General features: G+C 39.0%; 1 protein-coding gene across 4 annotated transcripts; it reads right to left on the reverse strand.

Annotated features, from left to right (window-relative positions):
* LOC111265381 (uncharacterized) lies at window positions 1-24730 on the reverse strand. 4 transcript variants are annotated; one of them, XM_022841983.2, is made up of 18 exons: window positions 24605-24730; window positions 23543-23675; window positions 23174-23275; window positions 22877-22989; window positions 22014-22233; window positions 21385-21608; window positions 18524-18621; window positions 16087-16232; window positions 9117-9674; window positions 8005-8483; window positions 7255-7493; window positions 5342-6831; window positions 5047-5199; window positions 4016-4186; window positions 2261-3671; window positions 1400-1590; window positions 921-1082; window positions 1-608 (listed from the first exon to the last, which is right to left on the reverse strand). In XM_022841983.2, the coding sequence occupies exons 1-18, from the start codon at window positions 24626-24628 to the stop codon at window positions 334-336; spliced, it is 6189 nt and encodes a 2062-aa protein (XP_022697718.1). In that variant the 5' UTR covers window positions 24629-24730; the 3' UTR covers window positions 1-333. The 4 variants fall into 4 exon arrangements, with proteins under 4 accessions (XP_022697718.1, XP_022697719.1, XP_022697716.1 ...); XM_022841984.2 differs by having other exon boundaries at window positions 9267-9674; window positions 18524-18624; XM_022841981.2 differs by having other exon boundaries at window positions 18524-18624.
* Window positions 24731-26281: the final 1551 nt, after the last annotated feature.

Below are 26281 nucleotides of genomic sequence, written 5' to 3' on the forward strand. Positions count from 1 at the left end.
TAAGAAAATGATGTTGTTTTTATTAAAAATCCTGTCCAACGTGAGCATAGTTCAACCGTTCAAAAACCCCGTCTCCGTCGCGATAATTTGACATATTCTTTTTTAAGTATGCAATAACGTCATAAATACACGGTTAGCTATCCGGACAAAAGGTTCATATTCAACACATTTATATCAATGTTTATTTCCATACGGAGAATATGTTTTCGATTCGACGAGCGCACGTTTGGAAGGCATGTGTAGTTTTTTCGTAAATTTGGAATATTCATACACTTAATCCACTTTAGTCAGGCAAATAGACAACATTATCGTTTTCTATCCATTGTTAACAAGTTAACCGCGATACTGGGTAAACGCAGGACCTTGAGGGCTCGACGTCGGTTGTTGTTGCTGTTGTGGGGAGGCGGGGCCTCCGAATGCATTAAGTCCACCTGCTGCAACGCCACCGAATGTCTGACCCTGGGCTAAAGCGCCAAAGGATGGGGCATTGGAAGCTGCGCTACCGAAGCAACTAGCGGTTGATGCAGTTGTACTGAAACTCGAAGCTGACCCGAACGTAGGACCGGACCCGAATAGTGGAGCACAGCCAAAGCCCCCTGGAGATCCACCTGGAAACGAGGAGTTCGTTTAGAATTACAACACTGTAATGTTATCACGGGTACCACGCTGCTATGAGACCCTTATTTAATACCACACATGTGAGTAGTTGTTTATTTTTAGTTTTTCATGCGCGTTATTTTAATCGTTCACGTTACTTTCATAGACTAGCGTAAACTCTCAACTCAAGAATCCTGTTGTTGGATAATACGCCAAAAAGACTAAAGTCGACGAGCAGGAAATCTCAGGAATTCGTAAACCATCGTTAGACTAACGGACTCGGCTGTTCGTCCTACTCTACTATATACTACAATAGGACCTACCAAAAGTAGGTGCTCCACCGAAGGTGATTTGTTGAGCCTGAGTGGGTGACTGTGAAGAAAAGGCGGTGAATCCTGGGGTGCTCTGCGAAGCCCCTGCTGTAGTTTGTGAGGAACTGAATCCACCTCGAGCTGGCCCACCAAACGACGTAGCTCCTCCCGATCCTACATATAAAACGATCAAGTATATTTAACCGATTTATGGAACGATGTATCCTAAGTGGAGCCCTACTAAAAAAATTATTTGTTATTATTAATTAATGTTGATTAATGTTCGATATCTGTGAGAAATTTGTTTTTGATAATGGCACAGAAAAATGCCAATGGAAAACCAGCAAAATACCTGCATTTTCACCTTTCATATTGGTAATTCAAATCGCAAAGGCTAAATCTAATTCAGGTATGCCGCATATTACCATGTACGTTTAACGTTAAATCAGTAACCAACTTAGCTGCCAATGGTCACATGGAGAAGTCCATACCGAAAAGGCTGTTTGTCTGTTGAGCGTTTTGTCCAAAGGTTCCGCCTCCAAAAACGTTTTTGCTCGGGCTAGCTGCGCCCTGTTGGCCAAGTCCACTCATGAAACTGCTACAGCCTCCGGAGGCACTCCCACCAAACAATGATGTAGACTCCGAAGGAGTACCGAACACACTCTTTTGCCCAAAAAGAGATCTAAAACAAAAAAAAAGTAGTTTCCTTTACCAATAACAGACTCATTCTTTTCTAAAGGCAATAAGCGGTCGAAGGTTTACAATTGTTTGTTTCCTAATATTTTTCCTTTGTTGACTGAGCTGTTAGGTTGCGTTGGAAAGCTCTAGCTGTAGCAGGCATCGTATTGTATAGATCGCGATTTTATAGTTCACTTCAGGCTCAAAAGGTGGGTACATTATGTAACAAGAGCAGTACTTCAGACACTTAACTTCACCTTTTTTCAAGAACTAAAAAGCTGCAAAAACAAATCAGGACAACTCCTCCGCGTGCGATGAGGACTCTGTATAGTCAAGATATATGAGCATGTCTAACAAACATTTTTTTTATAGAGGCCCCAAGCAATCGTCGACGAACTCGACAAGTGAAAGGGATTGAGGCTTTAACAGTCCGAGATGTCATTTCTGTGAACAAACCACCTATGGGCAAGTACGCTCATCTATAGCGTCCCACACCACATAACTTCCGGATAAAAATTGTCTAAGATGATGTTTTTTGGTTGCAAGGCATGCCCATTTACAAAGCACGCACTCAAGCTCAAATAGAACAAGAGTGATTTTCCGAAAATATAAAGTACTACACGCGAATCCGCACATGCAGAATTATTTCTACAGTAAACAATTTCGCGACATACCCTGCCGATTGTCCGAACGGCTTCCCAAACAATCCTCTACCAGAGGACTGCTGAGTGGGCTGTTGTCCAAACGTGTTCTGTGTTCCAAACGGAGAACCCGTAGCGGTCTGCTGATTACTTGTCTGTGGAGATCCAAATACTCCCCCTGTATTGGCTTGTCCAAAGGCCGGAGCAGTGGGCTGAGATCCAAATAAAGGAACGGGTGCAGCCTGTTGTGTTCCAAATGCTAATGTGGTTGCTTGTTGATTCTGGTTTGTAACAGGCGCACCGAAGATCGATGTGGTAGGTCCAAATGTAGGCCCACTAGCTTGAGTCCCAAAATTAGGCGCTGAAGCAGTACCAAAAGGAGGCGCAGACGTACCCGCGGTGGTAGCTGCTGCGACAACCCCAAATGCAGGCGTTGAAGTAACCGGGGAGGCTCCGAAGGTGTTCGTTGTGCCTGCACCCACACCAGCAGCAAATATTGGTGCCACAGTCGCAGAAGAGCTTACTGATGTTGGTGTCAGTGAAGTCACCCCAAAAGTGTTTCCACCATTCGCATTAGTTGTTGTCATTGCGGACCCCCCAAAAGTGTGTACTGGCGACATTTCAGTGGAAGGAGCAAACAACGCTGAACCTGTAGCCGACGACGGTACCCCAACCGTGGCAGGTGTAGCAAACATTGATGACCCCCCAAGAGCAGGCGTAGTTGTAGGTGTTACTTCTGTGGTTGATCCGACTGGTGTAATCGTCGCAGCTGTTGTTGACGTTGCTGCTGCCGCTGCTGCTGCTGTTGTTGTTGTTGTTGTTGTTGTTGTTGTTGTTGTGGATGTTGATGTAACAGTTGTTGCTGAGCTAGTCTCTATCGAGGTAGAGGAACTCTCTGCCGTCGATATTTGGCTGCGACCTGATGAGGTAGCTGCTTCTTTAGCGGCTGTTGATTCGGCTGATAGCGGTGTCACACATATGACTGGTGAAGTGGCTGGGACTGAGGATGATGCCACGACGGTCTCTGCCGCACTGACGGCTGGTCCGAGTGACAATGTGATTGGAGGTGGGGTAGTTGTTGCAGTGGAACTAGTTGTTGAAACAGTTGTGGTTGTGACAGTAATAGCCGGAGGAGAAGAGGCATCACTCGATGCCACTGTACTAAGAGCTACCGTTGACGGTTTAGTCGTAGCTGGTGAAGGTGTGGAGGAAGTTAAAGTGGGAGGAATGGCTGTAGTACTACTGTTTGAGGAACTGAAAAAATTGAAAGTTGAGGTTGTGCCTGTAGAGGCGCCTCCAAAGAAAGACGCACCGCCGGAAGTTGCACCGAACGTTGATCCGCCAGTGATGCCGAAGACTCCACCCGACGTAGTTTTACCGAACAAACCGTTCGTTTGGGGTGATGCGCTCAACTTAGCGGCATTATCACCAGATTTGTTGGCGGCTGCAAAATTGTAAGATCAAGTGATTAATTCGGAACTTTATATGCTTAAAGGTAACTCACATAAACTGTTTCCTGTACAAGCAGTATTTTGCAAAACTGATAGACTTTAACTATCAGAGTTCGCACAGAATGCCATGTACCATTAAGTCGTAGAACTGCTCGTACAATTAATGGGTATGTACTTACGACGAAAAATTAACGCAAGTTCACTAGGATGGTGAATTTCAATTCAAAGACTTATTTTTTTTTTCTCTAAAGACTCATAACCAACTAATAATTCAAAATATACTTTAAAAGAGATATTTCGAGTGGTCCATTGAGCGTAAGAAAAGAGAGCAACATACATTGTAGGGGGCTTGAGAACGAAAAAGTAGATCCGGTAGCGAAAATAGAGTTCCCTCCACTGGACGAAGTAAGAACAGTATTATTCTGAGAAGGACTTTTTAAGGCGTCAGGAACTTTAGATGTCTCGGTTCGAGACTTTTCCTGTTCACCAACAACTTTTGAAGCAGCGACTGAAAAACCGGCCAATACAAATGTCGTATATTATATACAAAATACTAACGTACATGTACAACCTTTCCGTATTACGTCCACTACATTCCTGCTTTCCCGCAAATCATCCCAGCTTGCCCCATATCCATCTTTAAACTTGGTTTTTTCAACACACCAGCCTCACACGCAAATACGTCAGTATAGCAATGCAGAACGATAGATAGTATGACCACTTCTTGATCTTTCAAAGGACTACTACTTCACATTAAACACTGGTCCTGTAACGTGTATTAATATTGTAATACGGTAGTTGCTGTTTGCAGATAGCTGCTATAAAAGTAGCTTAAGAGCCACGCCGCAACAAGAACTTTACGTGCATGTAACTTGCGCATAGGTTATGTCGAAATATGGTCCTTACAATGATGATTAACGCCTCGGCATATTCTCGGTGAACGATTAGGCTCGCTACAAATTCAGCATGTCAAATAAGTATCACTCGTGTTTTATCATATGTAAATTTAATTGACAAAGATAAATGTAAATGGTAAACGAATGTATATTAAAAAAAAAGGTAGAGCCAAATGTGTTCTACTGACTGGCGAGACAAAAATAGAGACGCGCAGCACAACCATCAGAGGTTGTGGCTATACAGAGTTTAAATCTATTATTCTATAGAGAAACGTAGAGGTTAAGGTGCGACTACAGTATTTGCGACCACTGACTAGATACGATAACATCGACCTCACATCGGAAGCCACTAGATATTATTCTTCCTTCCCAACGCACTGTTTTGTAGTAATGTAACTGTTCACTAAGTTCATTAAATAATTTCATAACTACTGTGCCCCTGGTGCGTTCATAGCATCAAACAAGTACTTACCAGAAGAAATATTTCCAAAGGAAGATGTACTTTCCGCAGAAAAAAGCGCATTTCCTTTAGCTGAACTGCTAGCCGCTGTTAGAGTACCCTGGGTTTTGGAAGGTGCCAAAAATGTAAAGGATTCAACACGCGATTCGAGCTTTGACCCGTTACCTGTAATTAGGCGTTCCGATAACAATATACATTGAAAAAAGGCACAGCACAACGCTCACAACAATATAACTATCTGTACGCATCTAAAAAAAAACATCCTTTTATAACTACTACGCGCGATGAAAATTAAAATGGCTCGTACCTGTATTTTCCTTATTGTGTTCTGCCGAAATTTCGGAGCTTGGAGCCGCATCTCCAGTTGCTGGCGTTCCAAAGCTAAATGGAGATGAGACTGCACTGAAACCTTTGCCAAGCGAACTGGTAGAGCTTTTTGTGCCTGCTACAAAAGTAAAGGTCTTAGGCAGTTCATTCGACTTTTCTCCTGATGTGCCACACGTTGGCTTTTCTTCAACCTGACCCGGTAGTGACACATCCAGCTTATTTGAAAATGGAATTTTAGATTCTTGGGGCTTCGCCCCAACCTTATTTGCTTCGTATGAATCCTGTGTACAAGTAGCAGTAAAGTGGAAGGGGATTTTGTCTTGCGTTTTGAAGGAAAATAAGCTTCCAGTTGGGTTAGGTATTGACTCTAAAGTTCCAACAGGACCTTTGCTTTGTTCTCCGATGGAACTGACGTTAGGTAAGGTAACCCTGAATTCACTAGAACCAGGTTTATCTTCTGTTTTTGAAGCATGGGCACCCTTTGTATATCCAAACTGTAGACTTGTTTTTGCAGTACCTCCTGAAGAGTTTAGAGTAGTATTAAAGTCTAACGGGGGCCTTACCGAAGAAGGTGTTCCGAGATTAAATGGCCCTGATCCGATACTCTTGTCTTCGGGCTTCGAAGAAGTGGGAAGAGACGAGAATGTTACAGTTTTGTTGGGGTTGCCTTGTGATTTGACTCCAAGAATTCCTTTGCCAGATTGCCGCCCACTTTTGTTTTCAATAGCAAATGGCTTACACGGAGAGAGAGTAGCAAGCGTCTGTTCCATGCCTACTTTAGTGATCATGGATGAAGGTTCTGGAGGACTGACAGGCTCCGTCTTTGGCGCGTATTTTTGACCGATACCCTTTAAGTAGGTGTTTTGGTTGTCAGCAGACGTGTCGGTTACACAGCTAAGTGTCGGCCGCAGGGGCGTCGATTGTATAGCTGGCGTTTGAACTCTTAGGCCCAGTAAACCACCTAAAGATTCTCGGGCTGTATTGCTCTCCATCAAGACCGGCTGCACTCTATCGGCAGTCGACTTCTGTTCAATAGGCTCGGTCAGAATTGGACTTCCGGGTGCCGTCAGACGCTGTTTGTCAATTCGCGATTGCTCGAGGATCATATTGAGACGAGACATTATCATAGACTCGGACGCATGACTTAGACGGGTTGGTGTTACCACCGTTGGCGGGCGTTGTGCCAAGTATTCTCGCAGCGACGCGAGTTTTAGAGCAGAGATCTCCGGACTTCGAGTTCGATCGTTGGATCGGCTTGTTGTCGACTCTTCGGGTGAACTGATGTTGGTTTTGAGAAGGGAGTTCGCAAGTAAGCTCAGATCTACATCTCGGCGACCTCGCAGACTGCGTATTCGTTTTACGGAATCGACCTTAGCCCGAATGGTTTCAAGGTCTGTTTTAAGCACCTCGACGGTTTTATCGCACGCTAAAATGGTACGTAACAACGCTTCTATCGTCGGTAAACGACGCCTTAAGAGAGAGAAAACACGTAAACAAATAATAGAATAGTGAATATTTGGTTGCAGCAAACTTTTCAGACTTTCCTAGCTTTTATCCTTTAAAGCATATCTCATTCTGTAAGCATTTTATTATAAGCGTCTGAAACAAGATTGTTAAAAACGATTTGGTTGCGATCAGTTAAGGACTCAGGTGACGACAGATACTGCGCATAGTTTTTGCTTAAAATAATTACTTTATTTAAATTCAGTTGGCTCCTTACATCAAAAGCACACGTATTTCATTTAATTCAACCAAACCAACGCGTTGAACTGCTAAAGTAAGATAGCTGAGACGAATAAATATTGATTGTAGCTAGTGTATGTGATACTATAATTTTAGGAGGTATATATATACATACGTTAAGCTTTTATAGGCTAGGTGTGGTAAACCTACTTGTTATTTTTTTCGTTTTCAAACTTTTCGACCGCCTCGTCAAGCCAACGATTAGCAACCACAAGTTGACGCTCAAGGTACTGTGCCAGACCTTTGGCCTGTTTTAAGGTCGCTTCTGTAACAGGATCCATTCGGCTCAACCGAGTTTCTTTGGCCGACACCAGACGTTGGGCGTGAAGTCCACACGCCAAAGCATCGAGATACACTGATTCAGTCTCTTGAATCGCTGAGGACATTAACTAGAAAACATCACCACAATCATCGGTAGATAGCGGTTTTTCAAATATTCACGAATCTATAGCACCTTTCCCCTATGCTGTGTGCGACTTTGCCTTACAACCGAGAACCTTTAATATCAACCTCTACGCAATATTCGTTCTGTGCTACTCCGTCGTACTAACCCGATAATTTCACCGATCAGTACTTGTACTTAATGGAGTATTCGACATACACCTGGTTTGGAAGATGTCTCCCACTGAATAATTAAATCAGCTAAATCGAAGGAGTAACATCCGAATTGTATGTATATATATATCATATTATCAAACATGATCACATGAATACTAACTCGTTAAATCAATATACTACTGTGAATATCTAAAATCAGTACAAGGTACATTTTCAATACTATTTGTTCTTTACAAGTGTGCAAGTCAAAAATGATTTCATCGAAAGTCTTACTTAATCAATATACACAGTAGCGTAGCTACCCTCTATGCTTACATATATTAGTGTAAAAGAGCCACTTACCTTCACATTACTGCAAACGTCTAAAGTTTTCTGAGTAAGTTGTTTCGTTTGTTTACGAATCGCAGACACTTCTCCGTCATCACCAATAGGAGTTTCAATTACGCGTTCTGATTCGACACGCAACGTGGCTAATTCCTTCGTAAAAGTGTCGAGTTCCATGAGGAACGCATTCGAGAGCGCCTCTTGGCTAAGGAATTCATCCCCTTTGCCAGACATCTCTCCTGGTCCCCTCGGAACGACCGAACCCGCCTGACCACAGTCCGGATTCTTTCCCGCTGTTGTTGTCGAACTGCGAGATAGAACAGTCGCTGGTTTGCTGGAAGTAGTCTCAGGCAAACTCGTGGACACCACCTCGATCTTAGGAGTCGATTGCGCTAAAGGTGGAAGACCAATAGTTTTACTCGGGGTCACTCCAAGTGTATTAAAATTGAAGTTTGTGGTTCCGAAAGCTGGCGTGACTTGAGATGTGTCAGGCTTACCTGTCAGGGCCGGGAAGAGTAACAGCGTTATAATAATCATATATTTAGAGAAGGCGCAGTAGTGCTTCGAAACTGATCTGTGAAAGGTGCAGACATTCTTTAACATAGTTGAAAAATTTGCTTGGTGGATTATTCAACATAACAAAAAATGAAAGTCCTCGTCGTTGCACTCATGCACGACAGTGCCACTAGGTATAAGTGAGCGAACGCATCAGATTTCTACCGATGTTATCCGAGTGATGCAACTCCCTTCAATTATCTTTAGAACGATGTTGCATTTTTTTTTTCAGGAGAGATAGATTTTGTACTTTATACATACATTATACATTTAGTTATAAGATCATAATATAAGAGTAACTTTTCGCATATAGCCAGCCTATAATAATGTTTACTGTATGAAAGAGAAATCCTCAACAAACTATCCGAAGTGTAAATACGCTTAAAGAGAAAGGTACTGATTTAGATAAATTTTCGAAATTCGCGATGTTAACAACCCAACGTTCGTGCAAACACACATTCACACAGATATGCTTACAGCAACCGTAGCTAATTAACGAACAGGTTACTTTGAACAACGGACAAATCATTTCGACAACAATCACGGCCGACAGAGAGAGTCGTCATATCACTCACTACAATTAGCTGCAGAACTTGCTTGTTGGCCTTCGTTTAAATCAACCTGATTGTCGCTGAATTCATCTGGACGTCGTCGTAGTTCCGGCTGGGGTTTGTGCAGCGTATTCATAGCATCAAATTGTTTGAGTAGGTTAACCTTCAACTTACTTGCAACAGCCGCAGTGTTTGCTGGTGCTCGCGGCGTTTCCGTTATTGACCCGAAAGCGGCCACCGCTGGTGCAGTGTCCTGCGCTTCCTTTACGAAAAAATTCGAATGTCTAGGAGCTGCTTGAGTGGCAATGGTTGGTCCGCTAACCTGAACATGTTCTACTTCAATCTGTTGCTGTTGAGCCTGAACGACCGTCTGAGCAGGACAAATCGGTTGTAACATCCTTCGCAGTCCGTCCGCTTTTAGGTCCTCCGGCGGATGAACGGCGGACGACCCTTTCAAGTTAACAAGATGGAAAGGAACTATAACACCCCTGGTATTTAGTATTACCAATAGCGGCGAAGGCGGCCTTGGGGGATGGTTCGTCTTTTCAATGACAAACGTGCTTGCGTTACAGATCTGCGCTCCTACAAATACAATGCGAAATCCAAAGCAAACATATAAAGTATGTATTTAAGGACTTCAAGAGGTTTATATTAAATATGTTGGCACAGTACGTATAATTTTCAAGCAGTAGAAAACATGATGATTAACATTTGTGCTGGAAACAGTGCAAAATGCAGATAATTACAGAAGTTCTGATTGATCGAATTAGTTATAACAGACCTTTCAGTCATTTTATGCATGCTCAATGAATGTGTCGCATTGATAGGTCAATAGGGCGTCATTTAATTTGTCATAAATTGTCGAAGAAAAACGCCGTTGACACCTCATATAAATGCATAATAAAACTCGAAAAAATTTATGGCTTAGCAGAAACGTATTGTGATTACTATTTTACTATAACCTCGTCTATCATTTCTGCCGCAATCTGATCACCAGTATTTATTACAGATATCTGCCAGTGCGTCTAAAGGCTTCGTTTGCGCTTTGCTTGGGGGTTGGCCTTCAGTAGTGTCGTTATCATCACTTCAAAGATGGCGAAGTTATCAGAGGCATTACCCAAAGTAGGAGCAGTCAAAGCGTCGAGTTACTCAGAAATGCAGCCATTGCAAAGCGTGATAGCACAAACGCTATTCTAAAATAACCCCTAAACGTCTCATTCGTCAACTGACTGAAATAAGATGGCCTAAATTTCAAGCATTAAATGTCCATCTACGGCGGAATAACAGACAGACGTGGTGACTAAAAGATCAGTCGCGTGGATTTCAACGAATAACTAAAGTGAGGATATTTTGTATGCTATCAATATAGTACATTTTTACATATTTCACCCTAATGGTGCAGTAAAAACGTCTCTAAAACTACTAATTCGTTCGTGTATTCTTAACTCCTCTTATGGCAGTGTTAAGGTCCCACACCAAACAAACAGAGCTTCTTTGGCCACCTGAATTGGAAGATAATATGACCACATCGCCATATCCTATTTAGAACGTGTACAAAAATTGGATGCGGGTTTTTTTCTTTACGAAAAATCACCAATTATAAACCTGTACGACAGAATTTCATTGCAGGAAGTCATTTTTAGCGTCGGATATTCAGAGGAATGGAACAGTTCTTTGTACTCTTTCAGATGGCTCTGCCAACAACCTCGACTACTAAATTCGCTGCAAAACAATGAACCTAATCTAAAAGGTGACATGACAAATCTTCAATGGTTTAAATGAAGATTTTAACTATGCACTTGTGCATTATGTCATTTATCGCCGCATCACTTGTTGCTGTTACTAACTGCGACGCCTGCTGCAACAGGCTCTGAAATGGTTTAAGTGATCTGTGATTGTCAAGCAGTAGCAGTAACGAATCTGAAAAGCCAATGCGGTGTTCGCTGTCGACAAAAAGTTCGAGTACAAATTCAAACGAGTATAGTCCAACAAAGAAGGCACTTGTTGAGCAACGAACGAAAATATCTATTTCTTCAATGCTGATAGAGTGCAGATAGATTTACCATGTGTAAATATACTACTCATTTGGTACAACACCATTATCGGCCCATTGATTTCTAATTCTGTTGCTCTAGTTGCTGTTATCTCCCTAAATATTGTACAGCAGTTGGCTCCTACTGTTCAAATTCCTCAGTCAGAAGCTAGTGAGAGTAAATATAACTGAATACTTCGCTTTTTACGTCCAAAACTGTCGTTAAACAAAGTAAATTTGGAAAAATAGGGTTGACTCTCTGTCCACGCCAAAATGCATAATAGACCGGACGTAAATTTTGAACCATTTATTTAATAGATTTTCCTGATTCGGACCTGTCGGACATTTATACTTAATCTTAAATTGCTGTCATAATATACAGGGCGAGAGCCAGTCAATAGATTCTGAAAATACTGATGGCTTCGAAGAAAATAGTTCCAATGGTGACAGCCCGCAACCCGGTGATCTTCTCACGGGAAGCTATAGGTTGGTCAGATGTGAATACTCTTCGTATTATGTACATATTATAAAAGCGTATCTACCAGGTTAAGGAAGTCTATAGTTATTACTACCAATACTTCCACGTGGCATTAATTGCTTTCATAACTAGCACAAACATACCTCTTCAACACGTTTATTGTTCTCAACTTAATTCTAATACCGGCGTCATTTTTATGAGTATCCCACGTATTTCAATTAAACTATCATTATATGTATTATATGAAAGCAATCATGTCAAGCGGTCGAACCGGGAAATACGACTCAATAGAATATTAAAAGTCGATCAAAATAAATGACGCTGGCTCGAGTTCAAAATAAAATCTAAAAGCTTTCTAATGAAACAATATATAATCAACACCTTTAGATGACAACAGTTGTTTACAAATAAAACTCGCCTATTCAAACACTGATTGGACAGACTATTTTTTCATAAATGGCTGACATCATTCATAGAACCCGAATAACGGGCCTATGTGGAAACGTAAGGTTTTAAAGTGTGATCAAAGTATGTTTTCTTTAAAAAAAAAAGTGTTTTATAGGATTTGTAGGTTTATTTATGAAAGATATAGGCTGATAGGAGGCGGGAGAGTACATAAAGTCCTCAGTGTATTTATTTTAAGCGTATATAGCTACTCATAGGTCGCAAATTTTGTGCGTCTCCAAAGCAACAGGGCTATGCATAGCTACGTATATTGGGTGCAGTAAACGTATGTGACCCTATTGAACCATATGAAGTACTCCTTTGCATGCCAGTCGCTTAGCCAACCAACTGACTCACATAAGGAAGCCCTACAGTGGGCAGTACTTATGACCTAATGTTCCTCAATTACTCGCTCTGGAATTTTCTTTGGAACTTGGTTTTCCGAAACACGGATGAATCAACGCGGTTCAGGCCGAAAATAAAGCCAAATCCAGCTTGGAAGCGCAAATAAATCCACTGAGGTCGTTAGAACATTTTATAGATGTGGCTCTGTATAAAGTTGCTGAAAGTCTTGCTACATGCTGGGCATGTCTTTCGCAATTAATGCCTATGTTCGCTAAAAAAATTTTTTATAATAAAAAGTAAATACACGGAATGTTTTCAATTTTCGAAAAAATGTCCGCTATTATAACAATACTAGAAACTGTGTAAAAATTTCAATAACTAGTAATGTTAGAGTCGCCTAATATGTAAGATCTAAACTGAAATTCGATTTTTTAATAGTTCTACATGTTCATATTTATATATCTTCCCACAAAACGATACAAATCGCATATTGAATATATGTACGTAAAACTAAGTTTTCGAGATATTAGAGCAAAACGAAGTTTTGATTAAATCTTGAAAATGCATATCTCAATAAAGTATTTAAAAGCTGGTTTTGGTAGCTTGGTACTGCTCGAAGTGTCAGCGGTCAATATTATGGGGCTCTAACGTAACAAGTATTTGTCTAAAATAGCAAGGCGATCGAATACGTTGATGTATATATATATGTTCGACGCGCGTTCAACCTGGGGAGAACTTTAGTGGGTTGTTTGTCGAAATGGGAATGCGTTTATCCGTTACTTTTAGTACTAAACTGGAGCCAGTTTCTTTTAAAGCACAATAATGAATAACTATAACATAATAGCGATAATAATGATAAAAAAGCAAACTCAATACTTCGTGAAAAACAATAATGCGTCGTTTTCTGAATTTGAGTGAAGGTCAGCTATTACTTTCTCTTTCCGCGCTGGACGACACCTTACCAAGGTTAAAAATTTATTTCGTAAAAAGGTGACCGTTTACATTATTGCCAGCTTTGTTATTATTCCTGAAAAAAAAAATAGAGGAATGTTTTTATGATGCAAATGGGAATATTCCCAATAGGGTTTAGATTTAAAGGGCTCGAGATTTGTCAAAATGGCTCAAAGGGCTTCTGATGCAGCTTTGATCTTAAACCAGGGATAATGGTCGTTTTCGAAAGAAGACTGTTACTTGTTGAATCGGTCGTCTAGATAATATCCCACAATTAGCCTTTTTAAGATTTCTTGCACCTTTAAGCCTTTTTGGCCGTTGTGAGCTTCTGCATTTTTCAGACTTTTGGCATGCAATCAACGCAAAACTTAATTTCATTTAAACCTTCTTATGTAATATACCGGAGCGACGCTTGCCGACATCGATTAACGCACGGTTCTAACTGAAAAGTTATTTGCGGATTAAGGAAGAAATGTTGTAAAATTGACTATCTAGTAGTTTAGGCCCAGAATTGAAACTGTAATTATTATAAGATGGCGGTTACATTGAAAAATTATAACCATCAAAAATGACACCCCTAGCGCATGAAAAAAGTTCATTAATATATTTGTTTTTACTTAGAAACGGTATAAAAAATAAATCATAAGAAAAATTTTAGTTTTAGATATGCTAACCTCGGTATACCTGATTGCCAAAGTATTGACCGTTTTTTAGCTAAATGGTAGTACAAGTCATGTCGGATCGGCGTTAATGTCCTTGAAAGCTGAGATCTGGCAGTTGTAGATCCTGATAATAAACAGCTAAAATCATTGGAATACTATCTACTGGAACTCAAGATGAAGCATCTTAAATATAAGTAAAACTTGTGCAAAAATTCACCACACTTTACAACTTTTACAAGATAAGGACATAGATGCTGCCCAGATCCATAAACAAGTTTGTGCTGTTTGTAGTTAACATGCGCTATTGAAAGGAATAGCCTAGAGAAAACCTGGTTCTGAAAATTTTGTAATTACTTGTAGTGCTCTTCGTAGTGGACCAGTTACGGAAACTGTTGACGAAGTTACTGTGAAAGTTGAGCAAGATCGACACGTGAGTAGTCATTATATTGCTAAAGAACTAAATATCCTCATTAAACAGCTTCAAATTGTTTGAAGAAAGTCGACTACAAAAAAGCTCGATACTTAGGTGCCACATAAATTGCGCAAAAGAATTTACTCGATCACATTTTCACCTGCGAGGCTCGATAGAAACGCAACGAAATCGAGCCGGAATTAATAAGAAGTCGTGCATTATGAGTTTCTGCCGCCTGGCAAAACGGCTAGCTTAGGCTTCTGACAAGATTATGACAAGTCATTGAAAAAATCACGGAGCTAGTGAGCAAAAAACTCGTCGTCTTTTACCGTCACAATGCCACACCACATATATATTTAGCTACCTGGCAACTAAATAAAACCGAAGGAATATATATGGAAAATTCAAGTGTACCCGCCACACAGCCTGGATCTTGCACCGCCAAGTTACTATCTGTAATTTAATTTTAATGGACGGCTGCGAAAACCTCTTGTCACAATTTTTCTCCCAGAAAGCACAGAATTCTACAGTAATGGAATTATAGCACTACCGAAAAAAAATAGCAGAAGATCACAGACTAAAGTGGTGCATGTTTTGGTTGAGCAATATAATTTCCGAAGAAAAACAATATTTACTTCAGTTTTGGCTTTAAACGGTTAATACACTATTTATATATATATAAGCGACTAGCGGCAGGTTGTTTACAGCGAAGCCCAAAACATGAGGATTTGATTTCGTTCTTAACGCAGAATATGATGCTTGTTCCTTAATATCTCGTTTTAGTTTCCCGAAAAAGCACGAAAATAGTCGTTTCAAGGTGCTTTCAAAATATAACGCACACGTTTGAATGCTTCGAAATTTAGCATGCGGCTAGCAGAAAGACAAGCGAATGTGGTGCGTACATAATCACCGACAAAAGTCTGGCTTCTTGTTGACACTTATTTGATTCAGTGGTGTATATATATACTAAACATCACTGTACATATGAAGAGTTACCGTCTCTATGTCGCATCCCATTTTAGGTCATCGAGAATGGTGATAGTAGTGATACTCCAGTACACAAGACTATTAGTAGCGATAAAGCAAAAACAGTCGCCGATATATTTGTGTATTAATTCTCAATATAAATTTTAATACATTAATGTGAGCAATAAAAATATGCGTTTATTTTTACATATTAGACACAAAGAGTGAATTATGTTGAGCACTTATCTAACTGACTGTTCGTCCAAGATCAGAAAAAATGTGACAAATCTACCACATTTAAGGCAGAAGCCTCGTTTTTACGGGGGCATCTCATATATTTAATGAGTTACCCATGAATTATTGACTAAATTTAATTCCAGCTATCAAGAACGTTATTTAGAAATAGCAAACTTAACATGATAGTGTGCGGTTTAAAGTAATGCCTGTTATATGAAATTGCAATGATCGATTTTGGAAATAGCCTCTCGATGCTTCTGAACGAATGCTCCAAAGTAGGTTAATTAGTACAAATCATTTATTGATTTTTGCCAGTCGTTTTTAATTTAGAACAATGGCAACATAGCGATGCCTGAGAATTACGTTTAGGTTGTGTTAAAACAAAAACAACATTTTTCTTTTGAAACTTATTAATAAAAAAGTACACATACATCTGACATAACAATACCGATAAGAACCACACTTACCGATGGGATAGGTGTCAGATCGATTGACGAATGGTAGACTCGCTCGCCCATTCTCTAAATCCAACGCGGTCCATTGAAGTCGATCTTCGCTGTGTTGAAAAACGGCTACCTCTGTTGAGTTTCGGCAGAGTACTACTACCAAATTCCTGTAATAGAGTTAGTCACATTATCTTGATTACATTAAAATTATTTTTTATGATTAATTAATTAAAAATTCTCTTGACTGCATTAAAATAGTCTATGGAATTCCTATACACTTTGACACACATGTGGCACAAAATTAGCTAGCAATAATGTATAGCAAGAGGTATTTGCGAAAATTTGCGCTGACTACACTCGACAACTGAAGCGCATGTATAAAATGATCGCATGTGTAAATAAAAGATGATCAATCAGATCACCACAGTATGTTTGATATCATCGCAGATATCAATCATACCATTCTAGCGATAAATGTTACGAAATAGGTTACCGTTAGTACCGAAATACGTTAAAGTGTACACAAAGTGTAAAAAATACATAATCCATTATAAAATTCACCAGCTGTATACGAGTACGCATTATTAGTTACATCATCTACTAAACTATTTAAATGCATACTCATTTATATAAATCTAAATGAAAATACTGACTTTTATAATGAATTGTTATTCAATGTTCTTTTTCCCTTTTGCCCTTATAATTTTTATGTACTTCCCTATATCATTCGTAAGTGCTTTCTCCACCATTTATAAGCCTGTTACATTTTCTTTTTTTTTTTCTGATAAAAAGCGTGTGCATTTTCGATACCTATTCTATTTCTTTCTTTACCAATGTTAAGGCTGCCAAAAAAGCGCCGGGATATCTATACGGTGTACAGCGAGGAGTCGACACCTGAGAATACTTCTCAAGCGCAGTTTGCAAAATCTGATAATGATTTTTTGCAACTCAAAGATCTGGCCTGTTGCGGCCGACAGCCGATATCTGTGATCGATGAATAACTTTTAAGGACAATGTTAAAGGAAGATGGCCGGCACATGACTCGTGAATTAGTCGATAGGTTGCAGACATATAACTATCGACCAGAATCTTAGATCTGTGGAATTTGCTTGAAAGCTTAAAAGAAGCTTCGATATTTCGTAAACCGAATAAAGAGCATAAAAGAACAAGGCTTGCCAACGTCTTTCAACATCTCACCCTTATGGAATTGTTATGGATGACAAGAAATGGTGTTCCCACGTAGACATCAGGTAGTGAATGGAATGCGCAGCTTCAGGAGATACCCCTAGGTCAATATAAATCAAGGTAATATAATCAAGGGAAATCCCAATCCGAAAAAGATCGTAATTTGTTACTGGGCAGGATCGGAACGGTCTTATACGGTAGTGAAGGTCTAAGAATAACAAGACAGTCAACGAATTTTGTATATATAGTATTGTACCGAGTGCACGAGACTACCCAGCGTGAAAGAGCCAACGGACAAGACACAGTCACCTTTTTTCCGTAACAAAACCCAGCGACAAGTGTTAAAAGTCGTCGAACTAGCCCTACAAAAGCTTATGTGAGGGGTTCTTTTGCACCCATCATACTCTCAAGACCATATTTTCCAGTTATTGGCAAATCAAATTAACAGTTATACATTTGACAGTCGAATTATTCTCAAACGCGAGAATAGAAATATTGGTTAAGAAATGAAAGAAGATTGTTGAGAATGACCAGAAGTGCACATTAGATTAATTTGCTGCTGCAAAACGTGGCGTCTTTTAGGAAGTAGATAAACGGTCCTATTTATATTACAATTTTGTGATAAAAAAGACTCGCCCGATCAATTGCGATTTAGAAGGGATCTATACTGTCCATGGTCTACTTGTCGCCCTTCACAAAGACGTTTAATGTACAGTTATTCTAAACAGAAAATTCGGAACAACTTCAGATATTTTTGCCAACGTTAACAATATGTTCAACTTCGCCGCAGAATTCATTACGCTAGCGGAAACTGAGATAGACTAGATTAAAGAGTTAGCGACATTCTGAGTTGTATTTGACTCTTCAAAGAAATAATATAGTAAAAAAAATAAAACCATTGAGTAAATAAGAAATGTATAGCAAAAAAAAAGTTATTTACCTTGCAAAGCTAAAACCTTTTAGCATTAGTGTCCCATAGAGGAAGAATGCCTACACAACTTATCAAAAAATATAAAAGAAAACGTAATAGAACTTAAATACAGGACCATATATGTGGCTTAGACAGCTAACAAAATAGCGACCTCAGGCTGACGAAACGTGAGGTCGCTATTTTGTAGCCAGACACATACTACGCGAAGGCATGACTAAATTAAAAGAAACGCATGTTATATATATACACAAAGACAAATATTTTTGTTATATTTAACAATAATCTGGTCTATCATAATAGCTATTATTGTCTGTAATTAAGGTTGTCCGAATCTGTACGTACCAGGATGGGACAGGGCAGAAATATACGCGACTGAATTGTTCTGCGTCAAGGTTTTGAAGGCAGGCATCAACGAACTCGACGTAAGATGTGGGTCGATTCTTCTTCAATTCACATAAAATGCGCGAGTTATCAGATAAACTAGCACAAGTATATTTATTTTGCTAATGAAATAGGCTAAATTGTGGAAATCATCGAAACGTAGAAACTACATTCACAGCACTTTTTTCACAACAGGACCTTTTTAGTTAAATATACTAAAAATAATTTTCGGTATTTAAATAAATTATATAGTATTTGTATTTTATATGCATTGAGTTAATATCGTAAAAAACAATTAATACATAAGACCGCAGCAAAGAGATCTAGTGACGAAACCATTAGAACTGATATTGGGAACCCGCGTTTTTAGGACCTTTGGGAAAGCCCTAAAATGTCTTCGAGTATATTTTTAACCAAATAGAATATTTTATGCCGTTTAAACGTTCCAGCTTACTACCATGTAGTCCGATTTGACGGAAATCGTTTAATTGAAAATTTAACTGAAACTATTGTACGGTAAGCAATCATACCATATGCGTACTGCAGATCCTGTTTACGCATGATATCTACTAAATTTTAAGCGACTTATGGTTTAAGCATAACGACATACGCTACGGTACAACATATTCAAATTTTTCATTGCCTTATCAATACTAAAAAAGCGAAAACCTTAGGAAATTATATTATTAGAATATCTTCTGTTGGTATTTTTTGAATGCTAGAGATATATAGATGCAAATAAAGGTTGGGTTCAAAAATAAAACATTCCTTCGTATTAATGACTTGAATTACAGAATAGACACGGGTATTGGATACACCTATATTTTCGGGGAAATATATACATATAGTACAATCTGTTCGTCGCCGGGTTCACGATATATGGAAGCACCCCACAAATATGCATCTAAGAATCGCATCATCTGAATTACAGCATAATCACCTTGAAACGGAAGAGACTGACAACAGAGTAAAACTTTCTCAGCGTCTTACTGCGCATAAAGCCAAATACGTAACCTTAAATTACCTAATAAAGCAGATAACGAGGGCTAACTTTTCCTTAGGCAACTGAAGTTTTCAAAAGTGTCTAATTCATTAAGATGCAAAGCAGATGAGTGCAGCTCTTGCAGCAGAGCTATAAGTACGAAAAAGATGGATGCGCACTAGGCACAGTACAAGATATGTACGATGGCTTTGCAAAATGAATGGACAGTGAGATATGCTTGAGCATTAGTTGTGCCTTTTAAGGCATGGAAGGTTCCGTAATCACACGGACTAAAAGGGGAAATAAGCAAGTTGGAGCTGACAGTAGATATTCCTTTGCTCAATATAAAAAGTAATTGAAACATAGCAATGATCTCTAGCATTGTTACCAAGTAACAAGACAATATGCTTTCGATTTGCGTGCCAGCCGTCCATGAACCTTTTGAGGAATCTTTTTTTAGCGAGTATTTCGTAGCAGCAGATGTCTGTGATGTCAATCACAAGCGCTACCATCAACTTACGTCCGAGCCTATTCCATTACCAAGAAACTCTTCAAGGCGACGCCAATTTCTTGCCTAGGCTCTATTCGGTTGGCAATAGATAAAACCATGCCTACTGCGAGCGTATGCTCTAAGCAAGTTTTTATTGATTAACATCCGTTAGTTTCCCGTGGAATATACTGCATGCATTTCCAACTGATTTGGAGTCAACGCATGGGGGACCCATTCTTTAGTCAGCTATCGCATTTTCTGTTTGGATTATAGTTCTGCAATACGTTACACGTGAAATATCAGCTTTAACCATAAAGTCCATAGACTCCAGGTTTTGCCTTTTGTCCTGCGATAAAATGTCCTGACATCTACACACTTTCCTACTAGTATTTAACACTCCAGTCGCTGTTCTTAAAACGTTACTATCACTGTACTCTTAAAGCGATCTTGCATAATGTTTTCACCAATCTTCGATAAATTTCTGCAGCGCTGTAACCTTCGAGGAACGAAGGACTTTACCACTAAGCACTGATTTTCGACGCTTGAAGCTGTTTTTCCTTCGAAACCAATTTCTGCTAAAGTAAACTCAACCTGTATTTACTCGCAAATTTTTAGAAGACTGAGGTATTTATCAACTGAATTTCCTCTAGTAGGCGCGCGTAGTTCAAAGCTTATTCAATTTTAAAGTTGGCCGGAATCGCCTGTAATGGCCTAATACATAAGCTTGTTCAAGAACTATTCATCGTTTTTCGAGCTAGATGGCTTTAAGGTCACAGATCTCAGATTTTAAAAGTTGCGTTAGTCGACGCTGGGGTCGTTTAAGAGCTGAGATCTGGCAACAGTAAATGTGCAGAGATTGTTGGCATGCCTTCATTCAAAATTAAAATATGAATAACTCGTTTTGATTGCAAAACAACGCAACTTTTTATGAGCCTAAGCGGCATTTGTGCCTCTAATAAAATTGTAGATGCAGCGAATTTTTCCAAACACTTTACTCATCTTCAAGGCGCTTTATCTTAAGTCTGAATAAAAGCATTGCAACAATTCAATAAAATCAGTTTTTAAATAATATCAACGCCAGTCTGACGCGACTTTTATTATCTGATATTTGCAGCTTTAAAGCCATCAAGTTGAAAAATCGATTTTTCGATAATTTTACACATAACTAGGAGTGTGTTCATATGTGTTTGTCTGATTTGATTTCTGCCGTATAGTGGACCTTAGAAATTCATTTCAGGGAAAACTGCACGTGATATGGAGCCCAGTTGGGTTAACTACTTTTCTGTCGATAAAAGCTTTATTCAAATGTCATCCTGGGAGTTAATTTATCCTAGAATTATCGAAACTAACCTGCAGTGTCGTTACGACGAGAAGGGAAGTAGAATCGTACCAATGAGAGACGAAAAACACTGTACTCGCGCTCCAGTAAATTGCTTTTGCTATATACGAACCGGGTCGATTAGGCAAAACTGGCGGTGGAATAGTTTTCACCTCAGTCAGCTGCGGCTTCAGCTGGACTAAACTACCATCTGCTTTGCCCACCACCAGTTGTTTGCCTTTGGGAGACCATGAACCTGCAGAAGGCATGCACCACACATTAGTGCAAAGAATTTCTACTATTATAAGAATACTATTTTTTCAATTAGTAGCATAATTTCTTCTAGCTAAAAAGACCAAGTACCGTGCCACCTGTTGAAGGCACGTGCAGCTCGTTCGTTAGAATTTAACACGATAAAAGATAAAACGATAAAAGATTATAAACCTATGACTAACATCTGTGTACATAAAGTGAGATATAATACTAAGAAACAACAAATTATAATTAAAAAAACACTTGCTTTACTGCTTCATTGTAATACGAGTGTCTTTTTTTGAAAAAGGACTGGGCAGACAGCACGTTGCTCGTAAGGAGTACTTGCACCATTTGCAATTCGTTCTCCATGACAAAGTTTAGTTTACGTTAACATGATTACACTTACAGCATGTAGCTCCAATGGCAATCCTGCCGTGGATCTTGAGTTCCGGTGTGATCTGGGTGCCCAGTTCATAATTAGTGGTTACTCCGTCTGAAGTTACTACTGCAAACATTTCTACGGTAACCGGGTTGAATGAAAAATCCGTAAGTTGGACACCAGGGACGTTTGATAGTGGAAAAGAATGCACTGGTCCAATAGAGGCATTACCACCAAGCAGTGAGGCCTGAAAGTTGCGTGATGACCAATTTATTTTGAACGCTATTCACTTCTACGCAATAAAAGTGAAGATTAGTAGCAACTTTGGAAGCCCTAAACCATCAAGTGTCAAATTGCATGTTTTTTTGGAACTGAATCCAAAACCTTCCATCTCAATTTTTCACTTCATCAAGTTAGAATAAGATTAGGCCAAAATAGAGCATTCATAAACAATACGGCAGGTAACCAAATTACCGGCAGGAACGCAGTCGTTCAACACATTCTTAACTGGAATTTTCTTCAATTTAACCGGGTGTTAAAGCTGAAGTACATATCAGAGAGCCAAAACCCAATTATTCATGGCGATAATTGTATCGCAAAGATAAATAAACTCACACTTTGTGCCATAAAGTGAGTGGAGAAGATCCATTGACAATTATTGGTAATAGGTAATAGAATATAAATGTTACGAAGAGTGTTGATATAACATCGCCTGTTTTTTATATTTTATATCAAGAGCGTTTTAAAGTTAATGATACCCATATCATTGTAGAAATTTTCCAAACTAACAATTACGGAATTTGCATGCCGATATGTCGCGTATAACATACGGAAAGCAGTTCCGGGCTGCCATTCCTCTTTCACAGGAAAATAGTCAATTGAATACAAACCTGAGGAGCGAAAACACGAACGTCAAAAAGATGGCAGAACAAAAGACCAGCCTTCTCTGAACACACAGCTAAAAGCAAATCATCCGAACTCAGAAACACTCCGCTTATGGCACCTGAAACGCGGAAAGTTACTAGCTTACTTTAGTTTCGAAGGACTAAATGCATAACAACTAAAAATGCTCGTTACTCACAGCCAAAACTAATCATACATAATTGTACTGCACAAGACAGGATAATCAGCTCTTGCAGCTTACTCGTAACGAATTCGAACGGAATTATGACTTTGGAAATACCCACCTCCAACTGGAACAGTAACGAATGCGTGATTCGTGACCTCTGGTAGCCGCGCCTCTGGATTGTCCTCTTTCTGGATGGCAGAGACCGTTGTGCATTTCAGTTCTAAATTGATAAGATATAAGCATATGAAAAACTAATACACAATGCGTGTCGATAAGGAAAGCTTTGTGCAGGTACATTGGAATGCACTATTCAATATTATTTCACTAAGTTTTTCAATAACTGTCAGCTAGCGTGTTTCACATATTTTAGAAACATCTCACCCTTGTTAACAAATTAATAATAAAAATCTATATATCAGATATATCAGTTAACTTAATAGTTAATACTCTTTTATATCAACTTCTAATTTCGTTGTTTCTAAGACACCTTTATTTGACGCCACAAACACGAGGCCGAATCTGTCAGACGTGGCGACAAGATTAGTCGCTAACAAATCGAACGACGCCGCTTCTTCAGGAGAGCCAAGAGCCACGTTCCGGCTGGACGTGAAGAACACGTCCTAAAGTATAGTAGAACAAACAATATCCACATAAACATACACATTAGTAATCAGATAAATATATTTACACATGAATATATTTATCTGATTGTAATAATACACTGCTTCATTTGTAATGTAACACCCTTTGTTTTTGTTAATAAATGAATTTTCAAGTCAAATTCAAATCAACTAATAAAACAACTACTTTTATATGCTACACAATAAAGTATAGTATAAGTATGTAATTATCTATGACGACGAAGATCTATCGTGTTGGTCTGCGCTGGCATAAAGTCATGCAAGAATTTTAGCTGAATTTCACGCATGAAGTATGGCTTATTTGTGCGCTGTAAATAAAATTCAGTTCCATGATACGGTTGATTGATAAGGACGTAAAATTACCAATTTACATATGCCCTTCTATGGTTTGAGGGCGTAAAGTGATTAATAAATTATACGTTTGTACGAAAAAATGAAGGTTTGAAAAACTCGCCCGATAACTAGATAACAAACACCAAGCTTGTTTGCGGAAACAATATATGAAATTTTTCAAAATATACAAAAAAATTACGTAAACAAACCGCATTAGCGGGAGGAGTTCACTGGATACAAGCAACAGGATCTCATACATGCTCGTTGTTATATATAACAAGCAGGAACACCTGGGTTCTACAACGTCTCATCTTTAAATAATGATGTCGTCGTCGCAAGCAACATTACGAGCTGTACCATCATTAGTACAAATTAAATCATCAATTGTAATTAGTCTGATATTATATAAAGTGGGCGCCCTAAAATATAGGCCAAAAGGAAAATATATACATACAAAACTACCGTAATGTAGCACCCGTGAAAAGGTCAATATAAAACATGCAGTCAATCATATATTGCGAGCATGCGTTATGAATCATAGTCAAAGGTAAGCTTCTTTCTGATGATTATCTTACTGAAGTGGGCGTCATGGACGCCATTGAATACGTAATGTTATGGGCTTCGTTTTGACACGATCTTCTATCTGCACGTTCTGGGTTTGCCACTAATTAGAAACGACTCTGCCCGCTCTTCTAACACTTCGGGACATTCGAACGCGACACCCAAATAAAAACACCACTTGGCTGATCCATTTTGTCTGCTAAGCGCGCCAAATTCAATCTGAGCAGTCAGCAAAACAAGACTCTCTAAACATAACAAATCATCTAGCAAAGAAATACCACAGAATAATCTTGATACTGCTTAATAAATGCTTGCACGTTATAGGATCGATGCTAATGCGTAACAGAATGGTCATTAAAAGAAATCAAATGTTTCTTAATGTTATTGTAAAATAATTATTACTTCTCATCATTTTGACAATAGGTCTGACGTGTCTTCATTTGGAAACAAATGGGTTTCAGGCACTGGAATAGAACCATTACACAAAGGCTTACGAACAGTATAAGTTAAAATTTTAGACAACTATACTAACGTTCAACTTAATCGCACTCATGTTTTTCTTAAGGACATTTTTAAACTTAATCGACCCTATTTATCGTGGCTATATATGCAAGTGCCATTACCCTCTGCAGCACTCATGGCTCGAGTTTTAGCAATAAATGCGTTTATTATGTATTTGCGATGACTAACCTTCTTCAACTTTTCAACAAATTTATTTAGTCTTCGCTAGAAAATGCTAGTTTTAGTGCTGAATACTTGCTCAGCAACTTTGAGATTCTCGTTATAGTTAAGTGCAATATTATGAATCGGTCAGTGATGGGAAAGGTTGTAGTTCATACGTGTGGGGTCTGGAGAACAGAGTCAACTACAAAAAAATTTCCACTTGAGCCTTTGCATAACTACTTTAAAGATTTCTGCCATGCGTGGTCTGGTATTATCGACGAGGTGATTTTGCCTTTTCTACAGGCCCTTTTTTTTGGTCTGTCTTGTAACTCTCGAACATCTCCCGGTATAAGACTTTTTCAGTTTCATTAAAACCAAATGATATTTTTTTTTCAAGTGAAATGTGGCTTAATTCAAGGTTTAGTTACGTGTCCCGGAGTTACCTATAGCCGATACGAAGACATCAGTTTTTGTTACGCCTAATAACTCTGTGTAAGAAACCCATGGTTGTGGCCGCGCGTTGTTTGGTGAGGGAGAGGGATTTACAATAAAGCTCCCAATTTTTAATAAAATTGCATTTCAGATGTTTGACAACAATCTGGTATTTGCGGTTTATTGTCTAAATCAATTAATGAGTTGTTTATCATCGAAGGTCCTCATTGATCTGCCCAGAATGGGATACGTTTTCCAGGGTGTGAAATTATATCCTTGAACTTAACAGACTTCCTCAAGTAGTGCTCTCGTTTAAAGGCTTATACCAAAGTTGTTTTGGGAGCTTCTTTGAGCTCGATAAAATTAGAAGTAAAGTGGTAATCAAAAATAAACTTTTTTTCACAACACAAATCTTAAGAAATTAAACTCGATGGCACAATCAAAAGCCCAACGGACTTATGAAGGACAAAAAGGAATCATTTGAAACACGGGATATAAGTAAATGGTCGAAAAATAAAAGGTAAAAAAACACTAAAAACGGTCTTTACTGATGTTACTACCTAATGTAACGTGTAGTGTGATAAGCGAATTATATA

Source organism: Varroa jacobsoni, unplaced genomic scaffold (assembly GCF_002532875.2).
Source record: "Varroa jacobsoni isolate VJ856 unplaced genomic scaffold, vjacob_1.0 scaffold_965, whole genome shotgun sequence".
In the NCBI taxonomy this organism is placed as follows: Eukaryota; Metazoa; Arthropoda; class Arachnida; order Mesostigmata; family Varroidae; genus Varroa; species Varroa jacobsoni.

Excerpts from the sequence above, each read along its gene's own strand:
- LOC111265381 (XM_022841981.2), bottom strand. The coding sequence starts at position 24,628 with ATGGCGTCCATGACGCCCACTTCA. Across the intron at positions 23,276-23,542 it reads GTTTGTGGCGTCAAATAAAG|AACTGAAATGCACAACGGTC; the intron begins GTGTCTTAGAAA and ends TTATCAATTTAG. Across the intron at positions 21,609-22,013 it reads TGCCATTGGAGCTACATGCT|GTTCATGGTCTCCCAAAGGC; the intron begins GTAAGTGTAATC and ends TGCCTTCTGCAG.